A 16,110-nucleotide genomic window follows, 5' to 3' on the forward strand; every position below is an offset into this window, starting at 1 on the left:
TCCCGCAGACCTGGCATACGACCTAGCGGACGAAGCTAATTGGGGTCTGGCGGCTGTCACATGGCCAGATTGATCTCTTGCAGTATCGCCAACAGCGGTAAGATAAACTACACTTCTACCATATATACAATACAATTTATACATTATGTCATTACAAAGCCTCATGTGTTGCTCCACGCTTAGGTTACAGTATATGCTAACTCACACTATAGCGCGGCCGATACCGAGGCCGCAATTGAGCTTCGGGACTCTGAGCCTGCTGCCCGTGGCCGTCCCCATGGCCGTCGCCCCCACGCGGAGATTCTTGCCAGATACACCATCGACGCGTACGCAAAGCTCACCCAAGAAAACAAAAAGTGGACAATGTTAGGCATCGACAGCCGGCCGACCTGGGACATCGACCACGTAACAACACAAACCCCCAGATGGGATTAAATCAAACCCATCCGCTGGAACGATGGCAGCGGACGGAGCGGGAGCGGCACCGTACTATTTTACGGATATACCTGCGACTTGGGGGCCCTCTATGTTTCCTTGTGGTGATGACGAGGAATTACTACCACGGTTTGTGACTCTCCTCAAGGTCTCTGGTGGATCTTGAGGCGAATGAATCCTAGAAGACTGACTCCTCGATAGGAAGTATCGAAAATTTTGGAAAGACCACGTCCTTTGTCTCAAGATGCCTGCGCTGGTTCATAATTCCATTCAACGCTGGTTTTCAAAGTGCATTAGTGACTGGGAACGCAGCGGTCTGGTGATTCCGAGCACAAACTCATGCTCGAGTCTCTCAAGCAGATGAGCCTTCCCATTTCCGGGCGGCTCTTCTGCATTTTAGTGGCAGGAATGCCATTCTGTTCATTGATTGTTAGCTCTGGGAGTTGTAAACTCTCAAATTCATTCCGACGGGGTTGGAATAATGACCACAGGTGGACGTCTTGACCGTACTAAGTCTTGTTCAGGTTCTTGGTGTATGCTGCGTTAGCAAGTACATTAAGTACAGTTTCATATTAATGGGAATTTCTATAAATATCATTAATTAACTTTGTTTGTGGTGTGTTACATTCAGCCTGCATATATATAGACCCTCGAAAGTAATTGCCCAGGAGGAAATTACCCAATGTAAAAGATAGCAAATTGAACTCCAAAAATGAAAACTTACAGGACCCTTTCCATTATATATTCCAAACTGAAATGATCTGTCATAGTATAATTTATGAAACAGTTAGGATAAAGATTAAACAAGATATGAAGAACATAAAGTGGATGAATACTTTCCAATCCTAATTTATGCAAGCTGCAAGCTAACGGAATGTGAATTGCCAGCTAATTGACACTATTTTAAGACCCAAAGCAGCTGATATTCGACCTAATTAAGGAACATTTGGACAATCCCCCCTGTCAAGCGCTGCAGATCTCTGCCACGGCGGTAACGCACAAGCCCTATTGGTCGGTGGCATCACAATCTACAATGAATGAGATCTCCAGCAGCTGGCTCAGAGCGCTTCACACTTTTCTCCAAGTAGCGCCGTTCTGAGACCAAGCTTTATATCCGGACGCCTTCCGTTGAAAAATGATGTGTTTCTTCCTCTCCCAGTTTCAGACCGGCTTGACCACAGTCCCTGGTGGACTCGCACTGCTTTGATTTGCTTTTGATTTGCTTTCTTTGGTTGTTTTTCAGCTTGCCTCCAGTGCTATTTGCAAGGATTCGGTTGGAGACCCCTCCGTTTCCCCACGCGACCCTTGTTCGTCACCATCCTGGCTACTACCCAGTCCCCGGCCATATTACGTTTGTTTCTGGATCATTACAGAAGGAGATAAAGGAGATTTGAATTAAAGCCACCAAAGCCCTGTTTCTCTGCCAACTGGCATACTTGTCGGCTGGTACTCGTCACCTTTGCAGCTGCTGGTTAGAACGCATTAATACCCCCCTGGCCTATACTTCTTCCCCCGCTCGATTATTACTCTCGTCCCGCTAGACGAATGTCACGTTTTGCTTCTGCTGGGGGGCGATATCAGAGCAGTACGAGTCAATACCACACAACCATCTCACACACATCATGGCGGGAATCGTCAACGGACCTCTTTCTCTCTTCCGCAAATCGGACTCTCCGAAACCTCTCCATGCTCGATGGGGGGATGTGTCCATCTCCGTGCCCACAGATGGCTCATGGAACCAGTACGACAATCCCCATCGACCCGTCAAAGAGAGATCAGCATACGGGCCTGGCTACGTACCCGGCTGTTCTCCACAAGACCCGACTCCCGGCCCACTGAACGAGGAGGACCCGGAAGACGACGCCAGAAGCGTATGCAGTGCGGCTTCAACAAGCTCACGGCGGAGCTCACTATCGCTTGGAAGCCTGCGACCGGGCCGGCTCTCCGTGCGTCTCGCGTCGCGTCCCAAACAACTGCGGGGCGAAACCCAGATAGAAAGAGACGCCCACCGCTCCGAGCAAAAGCGAAACGAGTTTGCATACCGACCAATCCAACAAGACTATACCTCCGAAGTAATCGAAAAGACCCAGCCCAGCAATCGCTTCAAGTACATTCCCACCAACGGACGCTATCTTCAACCAGGTACTGAGACTCCGCGCAGCCAATCTGTGAACTCGCCCCGCAGCCCCCACTCGCGGCGCGGCTCGCTGTCCGAGTCTAGTGATCGGCGACACAGTGGTCGCGACCGTGATTCTTATACTCCCGCTGTCCGAGGCAGCACCTACTACGAGGAGGACCGTCGCAGTCTGCACTCTAGCAGTTTTCGTGATAGCTCGGATAGCTCTAGTTCGCGGTGGAATTACGGGCTGCCGCCTAGACGGCGCACGTCGGCTTTTCTTCCGGCTGATAGCAAGAGGGCTTCTTCAATCTCGAAGCCCATGGCATTGGCTATGGTTCCCGACCCTGATGATCTTCACGAGTAATGGGTCCTATCCGTATTTCGGGTGATGCGTTTTTGTTTTATTGAGCATCATTGCACTGGTGTTGAGTGTTTTTAGCGGTTATTGGCCTTCTAATAGCACCTCAGAATGAACCATTTATTTACCTTTTCACTGTTTAGGCTGAGGCTTAAGAACCATGGCCAGTAGTCCGCTGTGAGTTTCATTTAGATTTTGGGATGATGTTACTTCATTGTCGACCTTCCAAGAATGTACTTAACGGCTTGCTCAATCGTGCCTAGCCCTCTAGTGGCGTGCTGATATACCTAGGTAACATTCCAATTGGTGGATTTTTCCACCATTTCATCATGGAATCCAGGTGGAAGTGCTGCCAGGTATTTTCAAACGGGGCGATCTTGGAAATATCACCATGACGACATATCAACGTATTTTGCCGCAGCCAATAGAAAACCCCATACAGGAGCGGTTTGACTCGAATTTAATTGTCGAATTGAACATTGAAAGCATAGAACACTGCTCAACAATCGAAACTCATCATCTCAGTATCATCTTGACCATGGCAGAAGCAGTAGTCCAACTTCGGTGCGGTGTCAAGGTAAGTACATGCTCTCCGGGTATCCTACATCAATACTAATTCTGGATTAACAGAACGACGGCTGGGGAAAGCAAGGAAAAGAATCAGTTGCAGCTCAGCTGTGGTCTAAAACTCCAGACAATGGACCAATTGACGACTCACAGCATTATTCGGAAGTAAGCTAAGCTTCTCAAAATTATTAATTGACTACTATAAGCACAGTCATATTAACCCTTGAGCAGATGTGGATGGGTACGTACCCTTCAAATCCATCTTACTTGCTTTCCACGGGAGAACACCTCGGAGAGTATCTGAAAAAGCACCCCGAGCTAGTGGGCAAGTCCGTCCACGACCGATGGGGTCCGGAGATCCCATTTCTACCGAAGGCAAGCGAAGAGGCCAAGAATTATAGTGTGTCACCACATAGATAACTAACCCTATTCCAGATTCTATCTTTCAGCAAAGCACTGCCCCTGCAAATCCATCCAGATCTGAAGCTCGCCGCACAACTGAACAAAGAACACCCCGAAAAGTATGGCGACACAATGCACAAGCCAGAGATCGCAATTGCACTCTCCAAATTCGAGCTCTTCGCCGGCTGGAAACCCCTGAAAGACATCGAAGCGCTATTCAAGCTGAACCATCTGTCGAAATACATCCCCAAATCAGGGGAATTCAACGACGAGACCCTCCGCCAAGTATGCAAGGCTCTACTCAGCGCTCCAGCAAAGGAAGTCGAACAGACAAGCAAAGACCTACAAGCCATCCCGGAATCCCAATTCGGCGCATACACCTACATCCCCGGCCTACTGGCCCGTCTGGCAAAGCAATACGGTGAAGGCGACAACGGAAACCTGGTCTCCGCCTTGCTGATGAACTACATGACGCTGGGACCGGGAGATTCCGTCTTCGTTCCCGCTGATAGCATCCACGCCTACCTGGAAGGTGATATTGTGGAGTGCATGGCACGGTCAGACAACGTCATCAACACGGGGTTCTGTCCGGCCGCAGAGCGCGACAGCGTCGAGTTGTTCGGGCAGGCTCTCACCTTTGTACCGCATAATTCGCAGGATGCGCTGCTGCCTCGTAGGAAGAGTGACAAGGGCATGCATGGCAAGACGGATGTCTACGCACCTCCTATCAGTGAATTCTCGGTCTTGTGCACTGCTCTTGGCGCTGGGGAGAATGAGACACACAAGGCCATTCTTGGGCCCAGTCTGTTGATTGTTACCAAGGGTTGTGGTCAGATGAAATTCCCTGGTAATCAAACTGCTGAGCTAAAGGAGGGATATGTTTTCTTTGTGGGGCAGGGTATTGCGTTGGATTTCGTGACTGACAAGGGCATGGCTCTTTATCGGGCGTATGCGGAGTAAAGGAGGCTCAGGTGGGGGTATTTGGTGACACATTTTTCGTGGAGGCAATGGGGGGGGAATAGATAGAAATTGTGTGATATTTCAAAACTCGAGAATTTTTGAAAAAAAGATAATACGTTTGAAAATTGGGGATTGGAAGATTGAAGTAAGGCTTGCGTGGTCTGAGATTGTTGTATGCGGGCGTCGAAGCCCTAACTGTGAGGTTTTCCAGATCTGGCAAGAGACTCGTCAGACACCCATCAGACCCTGCAGACCTCTAACCATCCTAGGCCGAGAAGCGGTGATGACCTGTTGATTTATACTTGCTGGAAATACTCGGCACCGTGATGTTGGATTAAACGGTGGATATCATTTGGTGATTGCGAGGCGCCATTGATGAACCAGTTAGCGTACGACAACTTTGTTGACGGCAAATGCATTAATGTGATTTGTGATTTGTGATTTGTGATTCGTTCAGCTGCAGCAGTTTTAATTTAGAAATTAAGGCGCATTTACAAGGTCTAGCCCGACGGATTAGCCCGCTTATGCAGGCTAATTGAACTAATGCTGGCTAATTTTGTCGCCGTTCGAATCTATCTATAGCTAATTGATACTATATTTATTTTCCTCGCGAGTCGCTCAAGATACCTTTGAAACAAGGGACCGTGTGTCAGGATGGCACTAAGCTTCGTTGATCCGTTTCAGGGTCTTATATATCTATATCCTCGCCGTTTCAAGGCGCGTTAGCATCGAACATTGGGGCTCAAATATATAGTCTTGCCGGTCTTAACACGTTGTGGTGGTCAAAATTGTCTTGACTTCAGTTCTTTGTTTACTTTGAATATACCTATACCCCGGATGTCCTCCCGAAAAACACGTCCTTGAATTATCCTTCGAATATTGGGCTATGTCAATCAATTATTCTCTTGGCCCCCGCTCCGATAACTACTCTTCTCGCACCCCCGTCATTACCATTGGTGCAATAGCTGGCAGCCTCATCTTCCTAGCAAGTATGCAGCCTGAGCCGCAACCCTCCGAAAGCAAGCTAACCTAAACCAGTGGCTGGAAGCTTACTATATCTCTTTTCTCGCAAAGAACGGGCCAGAAGAAGAAATGCTCAACAATCCGATGATTTCTCCCCTCTCGAGCCGCCACCAGCCTATAAAACAGACGAACTAGGCACCTCCAGAGGTCTCCACTCCCAACCCCGGCCCTTGTCCTCCTTCGCGCCGGACTACAGTCGCCAGGCCCAGCACGCACAGCAATATCAACAGCAACTCTCTCGCCCTTCATACGATCAACCCCCAGCATACCCCACACTGCCAACATATGATCCATCACGATACCAACCTATTCGGCCAACGTCCATGGCGGGCGATATTAACGCCCACACCCACACGTATAACCCCTCCAATCATGCCAATCCACATCCTGGTCCCTCTTCCCGCCTGAGTGCAGTCCACTACAGTGATGCTAGATTATCCACGTCCAGACCTGTGTCAATGGTCGGTCATGGCCTTCTAATTGGGCCCGTAGCTGCTCCAACTAGGTCGAGGCATCAGGCAGCTATGCCACCTCCACCGGAGCAGAATAGCAGACAGGAACGCAGGGACAGGAGGGAGAGGAGTGTATCCGAGCCAATACCGTCGGGCCAGGCCGCCCCGAAACGACCTAAACCCGTCTTGTCGCGGCTGATCACCAATTTCCATTGAGATTGTGACAGTGGCTTGGGCTTGGTTTCTTGATTTTACGACTATCACGACACGGGCGCTTTCTTTTCCGAAAATGTGACTCGGGGGGCTTGTATTTATTTGATTTGATTTATTCAATTTTCTTGAAGAATCAAACTTCTAAGTGGAAAGATTTTAAAGATTCTGTCATAGATGTTGATAAAGTACTGTAGATCGTTGGTGCCATGGGGATCTCCGTTCAATATCGATCGTCCCGAGCTTTTCCCTTTTCATACTCTCGGCGCCTACAAGAGCATCCCAGCTCAAACGCCTCAAATCATGAGCTCCTAGTAATTTCTCTTTCAGGAACTGCACATTCTTTCAGGTACTTTGTGTACTCTGTACTTGGAGCTTTCCAAGACGCCCATGTACGCCAACTCGACGGTGAATATTGGTCTTCCAACTCCACACTCCACTTCAATGCAGGGATTCAGATGCGTCACAGTGAAACAGTGCTTTTTTGCGCCTTTTTTACGCGTTTTCGCCTTGAGAGGGGGCCTTTCCCCCTCTTTTAATCCCTGTCTTTCACCTGGCATTTTTCCTTTCTCGTCGCCGCCGGCAAATGACTGGTCAAGAAGAGGCTACTTCGATGTGTTCATCACGTCGTTGTTGCATCCGGACCCCTGGACTTACGGGATAAACCTGCCAGTCGAATTGCCTGGCCCCAACTCATCCTCTATCAAGGGTCTTTGTTCTTGTGAGTGCAGATCACTAGACAAGCGCCATGCCAAGAACGACGAACTACGAAGATGCGTTGATACGGACACACTATATGCAAGCTATGGCCGACCCGCGTCAAATCCGTCAACGCAAGTTGACTGCGCCGCACCTAACAAGTGATTACCTATCTTGTTGAGAATGGCTAGGGGGAACAGGGATTGTAAATACCCCTCCCACATGCATTTTCTACGCACGCTGTAGCTATGTGAGCCTCTCATTTACGTCCGCCCGCCTGGATCCTTCAGCCGGTCAACTGTTGGCCCTGCAGTTCGCTCTTTTTTTTTTTCTTTTTTTTGTTTCCCTCGAAGCGCTGTTGTTTCTGCGAGAGACAGAATTGTCTGGATTCTTAGATTCCGCCCCGGGGGCCACCATCAGAGGGGTTGTACCAGATCACCGGGTTCTTTCCCGGGTCTCTAATCACTCGCTGGGTCACCAACTCCATCCCCGTCAGGCACTTTGTTCGGAAGATCTTCGCTCTTCTTGGTCACCAACGGACATGCAGTGGTTGGCTCGTGCGCCTCTATGGACATCTTGTTTTGATATAACTTCAACACACGCGGGCAATCTGCCCCGGCCACCTTCTCTCTGTCTATCTTTGTTCCTCGGCCGTGCTTGACTTGTCGCATTTCGCCTTGAGGAGAGAGCCCATGTGGGGATTTTGATAAGTTCTGAGATGAGCACAGCCCTGGGGAGTGATTTGTCCTCCCTTCGGTAAATTTGACCCCCCAACGCGTCACTGCCAGTCCACATGAAAGATTGGTTGAAGGCCATGGCTACTTTCATGAAGAAGTTCAAAAGAAAGCGCAGAGTGTCCACAGAACTTCACTCTCGCTGGGGTGATGTTTCTATCACTTATCCCACACAAGGGTCCTGGAACCAGTGGAATCAATCTTCTGGTGTCGTCGCCAATGCACCGAGGGAAGACATACAGTCTGAAGAAAATCAATCATATCCCCCAGCTGGCTCATTACGCCAGCCGAGTTCCAGCGCCTCGAGCAGACGATCGCGAAGCGTGGGTCCCCGAGAATACCAAGTGGGGGAACCGCCATCCTTTCCAACTGGGTATTTCGATCAAAACATACGGCGTCGCGTTGGAGATAGAGATGCCCACACACCGCCAGCTCATACACCACCAAGTCAAGGGCTCGGTCTTGGTGATCTGGGGCGTGGGCCAAATCGCCGACACTCAAGCTCTATTATCCATGACGATTGCACCTCCGATGAATCCTGCGACGAAGAAGACGAAGAAGAAGAACGAGATACTATGGGCCCACGAATTAAGTTAAGCCCTCCAGAATACGGCACGGGAGATATGTCGCACACAGCACGCGACGATCCCGAAGATTTTGACATCCCAGCCAAGTCTCCGCCACTCTCGGTGACTTCACGCATGCGCCGTTGCAGCCTCCAAAGCTGTGCAACAGAACCCGCTGCATCTATATCCGGTGGCACCAACTCGAGACGAACGAGCGTTACCGCTGCGTCTTCTACCTCTGCTCCCTCTATGCCACCTTCTACACCTCGCGTTGCATATAACACCCAAAAGCAACCCCCATTCCCGGAGAAACGATACCCTCCCCGTACAAAACATCGGGAACCTGAGTCTGCACCTCGACAGGAAATGGTGCCTTCCTATGATGAGCTCTATGGTTGATATGTCCTGAACAAACTATGTTCAACTAGAAGTCTATATCTGGTGGTTTTTTTTTTTCTTTTCTTTTTCTTTTTTTATTGTTACATTTCTTTGGGGGGCGACCAATCGGTCTTGTTCGAGTCAGTCTTTTTCGAAAGCCCTGTAGTCGCCCGTTGGACTGGATTTGCCTCAATTTTAGTATTAATTTTGCATTATGGCGGTTTTATTTGCAATTACAGTTATTCCGTACAATTATCTGATCAGAATGTTGAGGAAATTTACATGTACGTCTGTACGTCTTCACCGAGCAAGGTGTACTTGGACCCTTTTTACTTCAAAGTCCCGGAGTCCTGTCTCTCCCGGCCCTAGCAAGAGGGGCTTCCCTTGGCAGATCAAAACCTCAATACTTTTCTCACTCTTTTTCCAGTCGGGAGATGCCGATACCCGTTTCCAACAAATGGCTGGATATTGCGACTGTCCTCAGATGAGGGGGTGAACCTGCGCCCGTGCATTATGCAGACGGTATCACAGTCACAACCGCTCTCACCAATCAAGCGCCAGGGTCCATCACACTCTGTGCGCCTGCAGCATATCCACTGAAAGCAGGATGACGGGGTGATCACTCCATCCACACCAACCATCCCCCGATTGCCCAGCCAGGGTGCCGTCACCAACCAGCCTGTAAGCGGCGTTCTCTAAGCGCCGAGGACCAACACTGGGAGGAAGAGAATGTGCTTGATTCGACCGGCGCATCCATTCCGTTGCTTCGCCCAAGCACTAGTAACTTTGCAGGTGCTTGGATTGTGCATCACTTCCCTGTTCTGCGAGCTCCTGCGACTGAATTACTCCACCTGGCCGTCACATCCAATACGGAACGGAGCGTGAGCTGCTCGCAGTGAAAAAAAGAAGCTTTCCCGCCCCGAGCAATCTCTTACGATCCTGAGTTACTATTTTGCCGTTTCTCATGCGAACGTGAGATTCATCTATCCGGCACTCTGCCTACTATACTCCCACCTCATCCTTGGCGGTCGCTGTAAGAACAGAAGCTGTCGGACTCTCTGTTCACTCCGGCTCATCATGCTCGGGTTAAGTGACAGCAGTTCAAGATCATCCAGGATGCTGGCCCTTTTCCTGGCTGTGATTTTGCTGAATAGCCCAACTCCAGTGGTTTTCGGATTGAAAACCACACAGGGTTCGCCCTGTGCAGACGTGTGCGGTACCACGGCCAATACTACATCTTCCGAGATTGCGTGTTTGGATCATTCGTTCAACCAAACATCAGTAGGGAAAAGTTTCAAAAACTGCATCTCCTGTCAGTTAGACAGCGATTTCCACGATCAAAACACTGGCGAGTCGGACGTCAACTGGGGCCTCTGTATGTTGTATCACCCTTCCAGAAATCGCAGATTGTGCTTTGTGGCTCAGACCTAACTAATCGAACCAGATAACCTGCGCTATGCCTTCTCAACCTGTGTGTTTGGATCTCCAGACTCAATTTCCAATGTCTCGTCCCCGTGCCCCGTCGCATGCGATGGCGTGCGTTTAGCAGTCGAAACCCATATTGAAGACCCAGACACATCGAATCTGAACTCGTGGTGTGAAACCCCGTCGTTCGCAGATAATGTCGTCAACACCTGCGAGTTCTGCTATAACTTGACAAGCTCGCAAGTTTACATGGCAAACTGTACGTATGCCCTGCAACCCATTCCTGTATCCATATGATATCAGCAAATCCCAAGCTCAAATTCCGAAGAAAACCACAACTAACTATCCCAATACAGTCCTCGAGTCTATCCGCTACAACTGCCATTTCAAGACAGAAACGGGCAAGACTTTCGACATAGCCCCAACAAGAATCTTCAGCCAATCCCTCCTCCCCTCAAGTCTGTCGCTCGAAACTCCCGGCACAGACTCCTCAAACCTGAACCTGGGAGTGGTGATCGCCGTGCCGATCGTAGGATTCCTCATCCTCGTCTCGGCGCTCACAGTATGTTGCTTCTTCTTCATCCGGCACCGACGCAAGAAGGCCCGTCGGAACCGCAACGCGCCTAATATGTACAACAACTGGAGCGGTGTAGCGCCGACTAGCGCACAGCAGCAGCAAGCCTGGGCTGAGCAGCAGATGTATAATTCCGGCGGGTATGGGCACGGGTCAGGCTTTGGGTTTGTTGATAATGATGGCCGCGGACAGGAGCTTGCGTATGGCCATGGCCAGGACCAACGTTACCAAAGCCAACAGTACCAGCAGCACTTCCAAGGTCAAGACAAGTCGGGTTTCTCGCAGGATATTATTGAAGAGCCTGCTCAACAGCAGTACCAGCAGCAGCATGCTCAGGTTTCTGCCCACCCTCAGGTCTTTGACCCGGATCGAAAGGATCCTCGGCAGTGGCAGTAATTGTGACAACTGTACCTGGTTGTGTCTACTTGTTGCTGTATAGCATTGGTGAAATGTCTGTGGATAACAGAGTCAGTTGTGGCTTTGATGTAATGAGACCAGGACATCAGCTCACCTCATTGTTGACGGCGTTTGGGTTTCTTGTTCTGTTTTACGGAGTTCAGCTCCAGGATCGCCTCAATATATCCCCGACATCTTGCAATGTCTGCATGTTATAGTCCAATGGAAGAAAAGTGTCCAGCACAGAAAGTTATCCGTAAAAGATAATAATACACTTAGGATAAAAGAGTAAGAAGGAGATAGACACAGCAGTACAGCATAAAATTCACCGAGAAGGGGGAAGAGGACTTATGTATCCATCGTCAACACCCTCTACTAACTTGGTCCGAAAATAGCATCAGCAAGCCCAGGAATTGCAGCGGGATAAGGCAGGCCTTCGCAAGCTAAACTGTCAAATAATATGACATGATCGGCTACAGAACCTCCAGGCGACAGCGTTTTGTGTTCCAGCGTCGCTGCAGATTGGCTCGGCCGTTCTGCAGGCGTTTCAGCACGCACCGCCAAGGGTCTAAAGGTCCAATGGGAGATGGGAAATCGATCTTGAAGTTATTTTTGGAGTTGTAGACTGTGGTAATTTTATGCGATTGAGCGTGGGGGTGTTGGAGGGCTTGGTGTTTGGTGCCTGGTGGCTGGTTGACATATGTAACTTGACCGTTACTTGTGCACCTGAACACTCCGTATATTGATCTGGTAAAGAATCCACATAGGATCTATAAACTAGAAGAGACCAATGTCAGGAATATACCTCATTCAGAAATGATTGAGGAAAGTAGAAGAAAATTGAAGTAAGAGAAGTCAGAAACCCTCGGACGTTCTACAACACTTTATCTTATCCCCTCACGTTGGGAGCTCTTTGACCTTTCCAAGCTTTCAACCAGCCATGTCCAATCTCACCCAAGAACAAATTAAAGTCCTCGAGCAGTCGCGTCAACGTCTCGTGCAGCTCACACGCTCACTAGGCTCGCTGATCGCAAGTCTAAACCAAAGCGACCCTCTTCCGCCGTGGTAAGAGCTCTACCATCCTCTAAGCCATTCCCTACGCAGCCAACAGCAACAACCTTGGAAGTACCCTAGTCTCTCGAACTAACCAAAAACCAGGACATCCCTCCAATCCCAAGCAAGCATCATCTCCAACAACCTCATCAGCGTCTCCGACCAACTGTCCGACCAACGCGACCTCCTCTCCAACCTAGTCGCCTACCCAGGGCCAGAATACCCAGGCCGAACACAAGCAAACACTCTCGAACAACTCCTCCGCACAAAACTCGATCCCCGCGTCGAAGACTGGGTTGCGCGCGGCCGTGCAGCCGGCACAGAGTCCACAGGACCGTCCAATTTCTCCGACCCCGATGCCGCGTACAAGCCGCTGAGCGACGCACAGCTCGCGGAGCTGTGGGAATGGGCGCCGCTGGAGGCGAATCAGGAAGCGCGGCGGAGGAACTGGGGTGGGAATTTTACGCTTGAGGAGCGCGAGGCTGGGATTGAGAATGTTGTTACTGGGTTGAGGAGGCAGTTAGAGGATGATGATGGGGAGGAAGAGAGCGAGGGTGAAGAGGAGGATGGGGAGGAGATGGATGTTGTTGGCGTTCATCGGAAGCCTGGTGCTGCTGAGTTCGAGTACAATATTGCTCCTCATCACCCGCATCCGGTGCAGCCGTTCGTGCCCTTGGATCTGATTTTGAGATATATGACTACTGGGCGCATGCCGTAGTCTTGGTGTCTCTAGGGACTTGATACTCTTGACTCAGGACATGTGGTCTGTGTTTACTGTTCTACTTGGTCCAGGGTTTTCCAAGAATACACCTTCTCGTAGCTCATTGTGCGGATTGCATGGTTCCAAAAACGGTATTAATATTATTTAACCAAACCGAAAAGAAGCGAAGGCGAGCAACAACTGAGCTATCTAACCCCGTCGGCGGGTGGTGGGGGTCTTTACACCAGGTCTGGGAGACGCTCCCGTGGTCTGGGCTGTCGGTGCCTTTTCGACTGCCTTTGCGCGAGGAGCAGCCTTCTGCTTGGGCGCTGGGGCATTCCAGTACCAGAGCATCTGGAGCGCAAGGATCACATTAAGAGTGAAACCGCCAATGAAGCCGTAGAGGATGAACTTGTCGTCAACTTCCTGGAGGGTTGTGAAGATTCGGGATAGGGAGCCGATGAGGTAGTTGAACACCTGATTAGAAGAAGCAATTAGTGTCTGAACTGAGATCGTATTAAAAACCAAAGGGAATCGTACCGTGAATGCGCTAAGCTGTCCGGTTCCTCCCTCGCGCCAGATGGTATAGATTTGAGGCGCCTTGCTAGCAACACCTAGAGCACCCGCACCGGCCTGTAGGTAGGCCATGGTCTGCATATCCACAAGATTCTGGTCGAACAACAGCGCATAAACGCTGGCAGCTACGACAGCAATGAAAGCCGCGGCGGCGGCGGAACGTCCGGCATAGTTTAGGACCAGAACACCGATAGCGATATCCTGGACGGCAATGAGAGCGGTCTCGCCATAGGTGCTGAATGGGAACTGGTTGCGCACGCCGTAGGAGAGGGTGATGAGCAAGCTGGCGGTTTCGAGGGCGTACGAGACGAATGAGACACCGGCCGATGAGCGGGAGTTGATCAGCTTCAGAATCTGCGGGATTTTGACGACTGCACTGGCACCGACGATAGCAATACCGAGAGCCTTGGAGATGGCGAGAGATGTGCAGGCAGGGTCCTTAGTGACATCGAGGTCGACCAACAGTGCGCCGTGGCAAGACTTCCCAATCAAGGACACAACGGCATCGTGCACTGGCTCGGGGATGGCCGAGACAATAGGCGCCAAATAAGGCTGAAGAGGGGTGATCACTGAGGTCTGAAGGGTATCCATTATGAGTGTGGATAATCACCAGAAAAAAAAAAAAAAAAAAAAGACAGGGTTGGAGATCAGACAATGTCTAGAAGAACAATTTGTTGACATTCCCAAGGTGAACGGATGTGGCCCGTGCACCGCCGGGGAAATTCAACTTCTCTCGTTCTCTTTTCTTCCTTCTGCATGACCGACCCGCCATGATCCCTCTGCGGCCATCCCTTCTACGGAGGCCTCGAGAGGCGCTTGTGTGCTCACAATGTCTCTTCGGGCCTCGTTCTGTGCGCCCCGAGGCCATTCGGGGGTTCCTATCGTCCTCGAAACGGCGGACCGGGATTGCGGATGACCAGTCCCCTTCGGTATTCCACAAATCATATTTCTCGGCCAATCGATTGAACGACGGGTCAAGTAGCAAAGGCGGCTTGCTGTCTTCGCTTGCGTCCTCCGACGTGAAAAGCAAATCAAACGTTTCATCTCCCGACCATTCGCACGTCAGTCAGGTCAATTCATCTGCAACAGCGCCGTCCGCCACGATTGCGACGGAAGCAACATCAGAACTACCACATCGGCGGCGGAAGCGCTTGAAGGAGGAAAGCAATGCAACCGGAAAACCAGAACCCAGCCTCCCACTGGACGCCTCGGCGCAATTGTCGAACTTCTCATCCACACTCCCCACCACCTCCCTGCGCCGCAAGTTGGCTGCGTATCTCGCCCTGACGAAACCGCGACTCTCCTTCTTGATCGTCCTCACAACCACCTCTGCATACGGAATGTACCCAATTTCCTCCCTGCTCACTCTCGACCCGGCCATGACCCCACTTCCTACACTTTCGACCTCGACCCTAACCTTTATATACCTGACGGCGGGCACTTTCTTGTCTTGTTGCAGCGCCAATACACTGAACATGATGTTCGAACCGAAATTCGACGCACTCATGTCCCGGACGCGTAATCGTCCTATCGTTCGCGGACTTGTCTCGCGCCGGGCAGCTCTGCTCTTCGCGATTGGCACCGCCGTCACGGGCCTTTCACTCCTTTCTATCGGGACTAACCCGACAACTACCGCCCTATCCGCCGCCAACATCTTCCTATATGCCTTTGTATATACACCATTGAAGCGAATGCACGTAATCAATACCTGGGTTGGCGCGGTTGTTGGTGGTATCCCACCGCTGATGGGATGGATCGCCGCGGCAGGCCAGACAGCGACGATCGGCCATGACTCATGGCGCGACATGCTCTTCAGCGAAGAGAGCATTGGTGGATGGCTGCTGGGTGGAATCTTGTTCGCCTGGCAATTCCCCCATTTCAACGCCCTGTCCCATCTGATCCGCGATGAGTATAAAGCAGCCGGCTATAGGATGCTATGCTGGGTGAACCCAGGTCGCAGTGCTCGTGTTGCTCTGCGCTACTCTATTCTGATGTTCCCTATCTCCTTTGGTCTTTGGTGGGTCAATGTCGTCGGACATGGTTTCCTTGTCGGTAGCACTGTCGCCAATGGCTGGCTGGTCCGCGAGGCCTACCGCTTCTACCAACATCAGGGCGCGAACGGCACTGCACGTGGCCTCTTCTGGGCCAGTATCTGGCAACTGCCTATTCTCCTGGTTGGCGGCCTAATGACCAAGAAGGGTCTCTGGGATGGCGTTTGGAGGAATATATTCGGACAATCCGACGAAGAGGATGAGGAGTATCTGTACTACGAGGATGAAGAAGAGGTTGAAGGCGAGGAGGCTAAGCTCCAAAATGCCGCATCAACCCGTGCACCTTCAACCCGGACAAGTACTTTGTCTACTGTATGAAAGTGTACCACAAGTCTCTCGTGCTGGATACATTCTAGTTTCATCCATCTCACCGGGGTGTCTCGCCTTGTCTACTCGGAGCACATTTTTGTTCTGGGATTTTGTCTTATACAG

General features: G+C 50.7%; 9 protein-coding genes across 9 annotated transcripts; 8 read left to right on the plus strand and 1 right to left on the minus strand.

Moving 5' to 3' along the window:
- Positions 1 to 145: 145 nt before the first annotated feature.
- N7525_003350 (uncharacterized protein) lies at positions 146 to 435 on the plus strand (the record flags this gene model as incomplete). Its single annotated transcript, XM_061212675.1, has 2 exons — positions 146 to 189; positions 213 to 435. The coding sequence occupies 2 exons, from the start codon at positions 146 to 148 to the stop codon at positions 433 to 435; spliced, it is 267 nt and encodes an 88-aa protein (XP_061069696.1).
- Positions 436 to 2,057: 1,622 nt separating this feature from the next.
- Positions 2,058 to 2,918, plus strand: N7525_003351 (uncharacterized protein; the record flags this gene model as incomplete). The annotated part of the gene is made up of 1 exon (XM_002559197.1): positions 2,058 to 2,918. The coding sequence occupies one exon, from the start codon at positions 2,058 to 2,060 to the stop codon at positions 2,916 to 2,918; it is 861 nt and encodes a 286-aa protein (XP_002559243.1).
- Positions 2,919 to 3,450: 532 nt separating this feature from the next.
- Positions 3,451 to 4,841, plus strand: N7525_003352 (uncharacterized protein; the record flags this gene model as incomplete). The annotated part of the gene is made up of 4 exons (XM_061212676.1): positions 3,451 to 3,489; positions 3,543 to 3,644; positions 3,711 to 3,879; positions 3,934 to 4,841. 4 exons carry the CDS (start codon positions 3,451 to 3,453, stop codon positions 4,839 to 4,841), a joined length of 1,218 nt encoding a protein of 405 aa, XP_061069697.1.
- Positions 4,842 to 5,727: 886 nt separating this feature from the next.
- On the plus strand, positions 5,728 to 6,532 carry N7525_003353 (uncharacterized protein; the record flags this gene model as incomplete). Its single annotated transcript, XM_002559195.1, has 2 exons — positions 5,728 to 5,830; positions 5,880 to 6,532. The coding sequence occupies 2 exons, from the start codon at positions 5,728 to 5,730 to the stop codon at positions 6,530 to 6,532; spliced, it is 756 nt and encodes a 251-aa protein (XP_002559241.1).
- A 1,486-nt stretch (positions 6,533 to 8,018) lies between these two features.
- Positions 8,019 to 8,924, plus strand: N7525_003354 (uncharacterized protein; the record flags this gene model as incomplete). Its single annotated transcript, XM_002559194.2, has 1 exon — positions 8,019 to 8,924. The coding sequence occupies one exon, from the start codon at positions 8,019 to 8,021 to the stop codon at positions 8,922 to 8,924; it is 906 nt and encodes a 301-aa protein (XP_002559240.2).
- A 1,056-nt stretch (positions 8,925 to 9,980) lies between these two features.
- On the plus strand, positions 9,981 to 11,298 carry N7525_003355 (uncharacterized protein; the record flags this gene model as incomplete). The annotated part of the gene is made up of 3 exons (XM_002559193.1): positions 9,981 to 10,278; positions 10,348 to 10,587; positions 10,685 to 11,298. The coding sequence occupies 3 exons, from the start codon at positions 9,981 to 9,983 to the stop codon at positions 11,296 to 11,298; spliced, it is 1,152 nt and encodes a 383-aa protein (XP_002559239.1).
- Positions 11,299 to 12,238: 940 nt separating this feature from the next.
- med8 (RNA polymerase II mediator complex subunit MED8) lies at positions 12,239 to 13,069 on the plus strand (the record flags this gene model as incomplete). Its single annotated transcript, XM_002559192.1, has 2 exons — positions 12,239 to 12,363; positions 12,457 to 13,069. The coding sequence occupies 2 exons, from the start codon at positions 12,239 to 12,241 to the stop codon at positions 13,067 to 13,069; spliced, it is 738 nt and encodes a 245-aa protein (XP_002559238.1).
- A 192-nt stretch (positions 13,070 to 13,261) lies between these two features.
- On the minus strand, positions 13,262 to 14,218 carry N7525_003357 (putative monosaccharide-P-dolichol utilization protein; the record flags this gene model as incomplete). Its single annotated transcript, XM_002559191.1, has 2 exons — positions 13,262 to 13,528; positions 13,592 to 14,218. The coding sequence occupies 2 exons, from the start codon at positions 14,216 to 14,218 to the stop codon at positions 13,262 to 13,264; spliced, it is 894 nt and encodes a 297-aa protein (XP_002559237.1).
- A 179-nt stretch (positions 14,219 to 14,397) lies between these two features.
- cox10 (protoheme IX farnesyltransferase) lies at positions 14,398 to 15,996 on the plus strand (the record flags this gene model as incomplete). Its single annotated transcript, XM_002559190.2, has 1 exon — positions 14,398 to 15,996. The coding sequence occupies one exon, from the start codon at positions 14,398 to 14,400 to the stop codon at positions 15,994 to 15,996; it is 1,599 nt and encodes a 532-aa protein (XP_002559236.1).
- Positions 15,997 to 16,110: the final 114 nt, after the last annotated feature.

Source organism: Penicillium rubens (assembly GCF_028828025.1).
Source record: "Penicillium rubens strain IBT 27055 chromosome Unknown utg000002l_segment0_segment0, whole genome shotgun sequence".
NCBI lineage: Eukaryota > Fungi > Ascomycota > Eurotiomycetes > Eurotiales > Aspergillaceae > Penicillium > Penicillium rubens.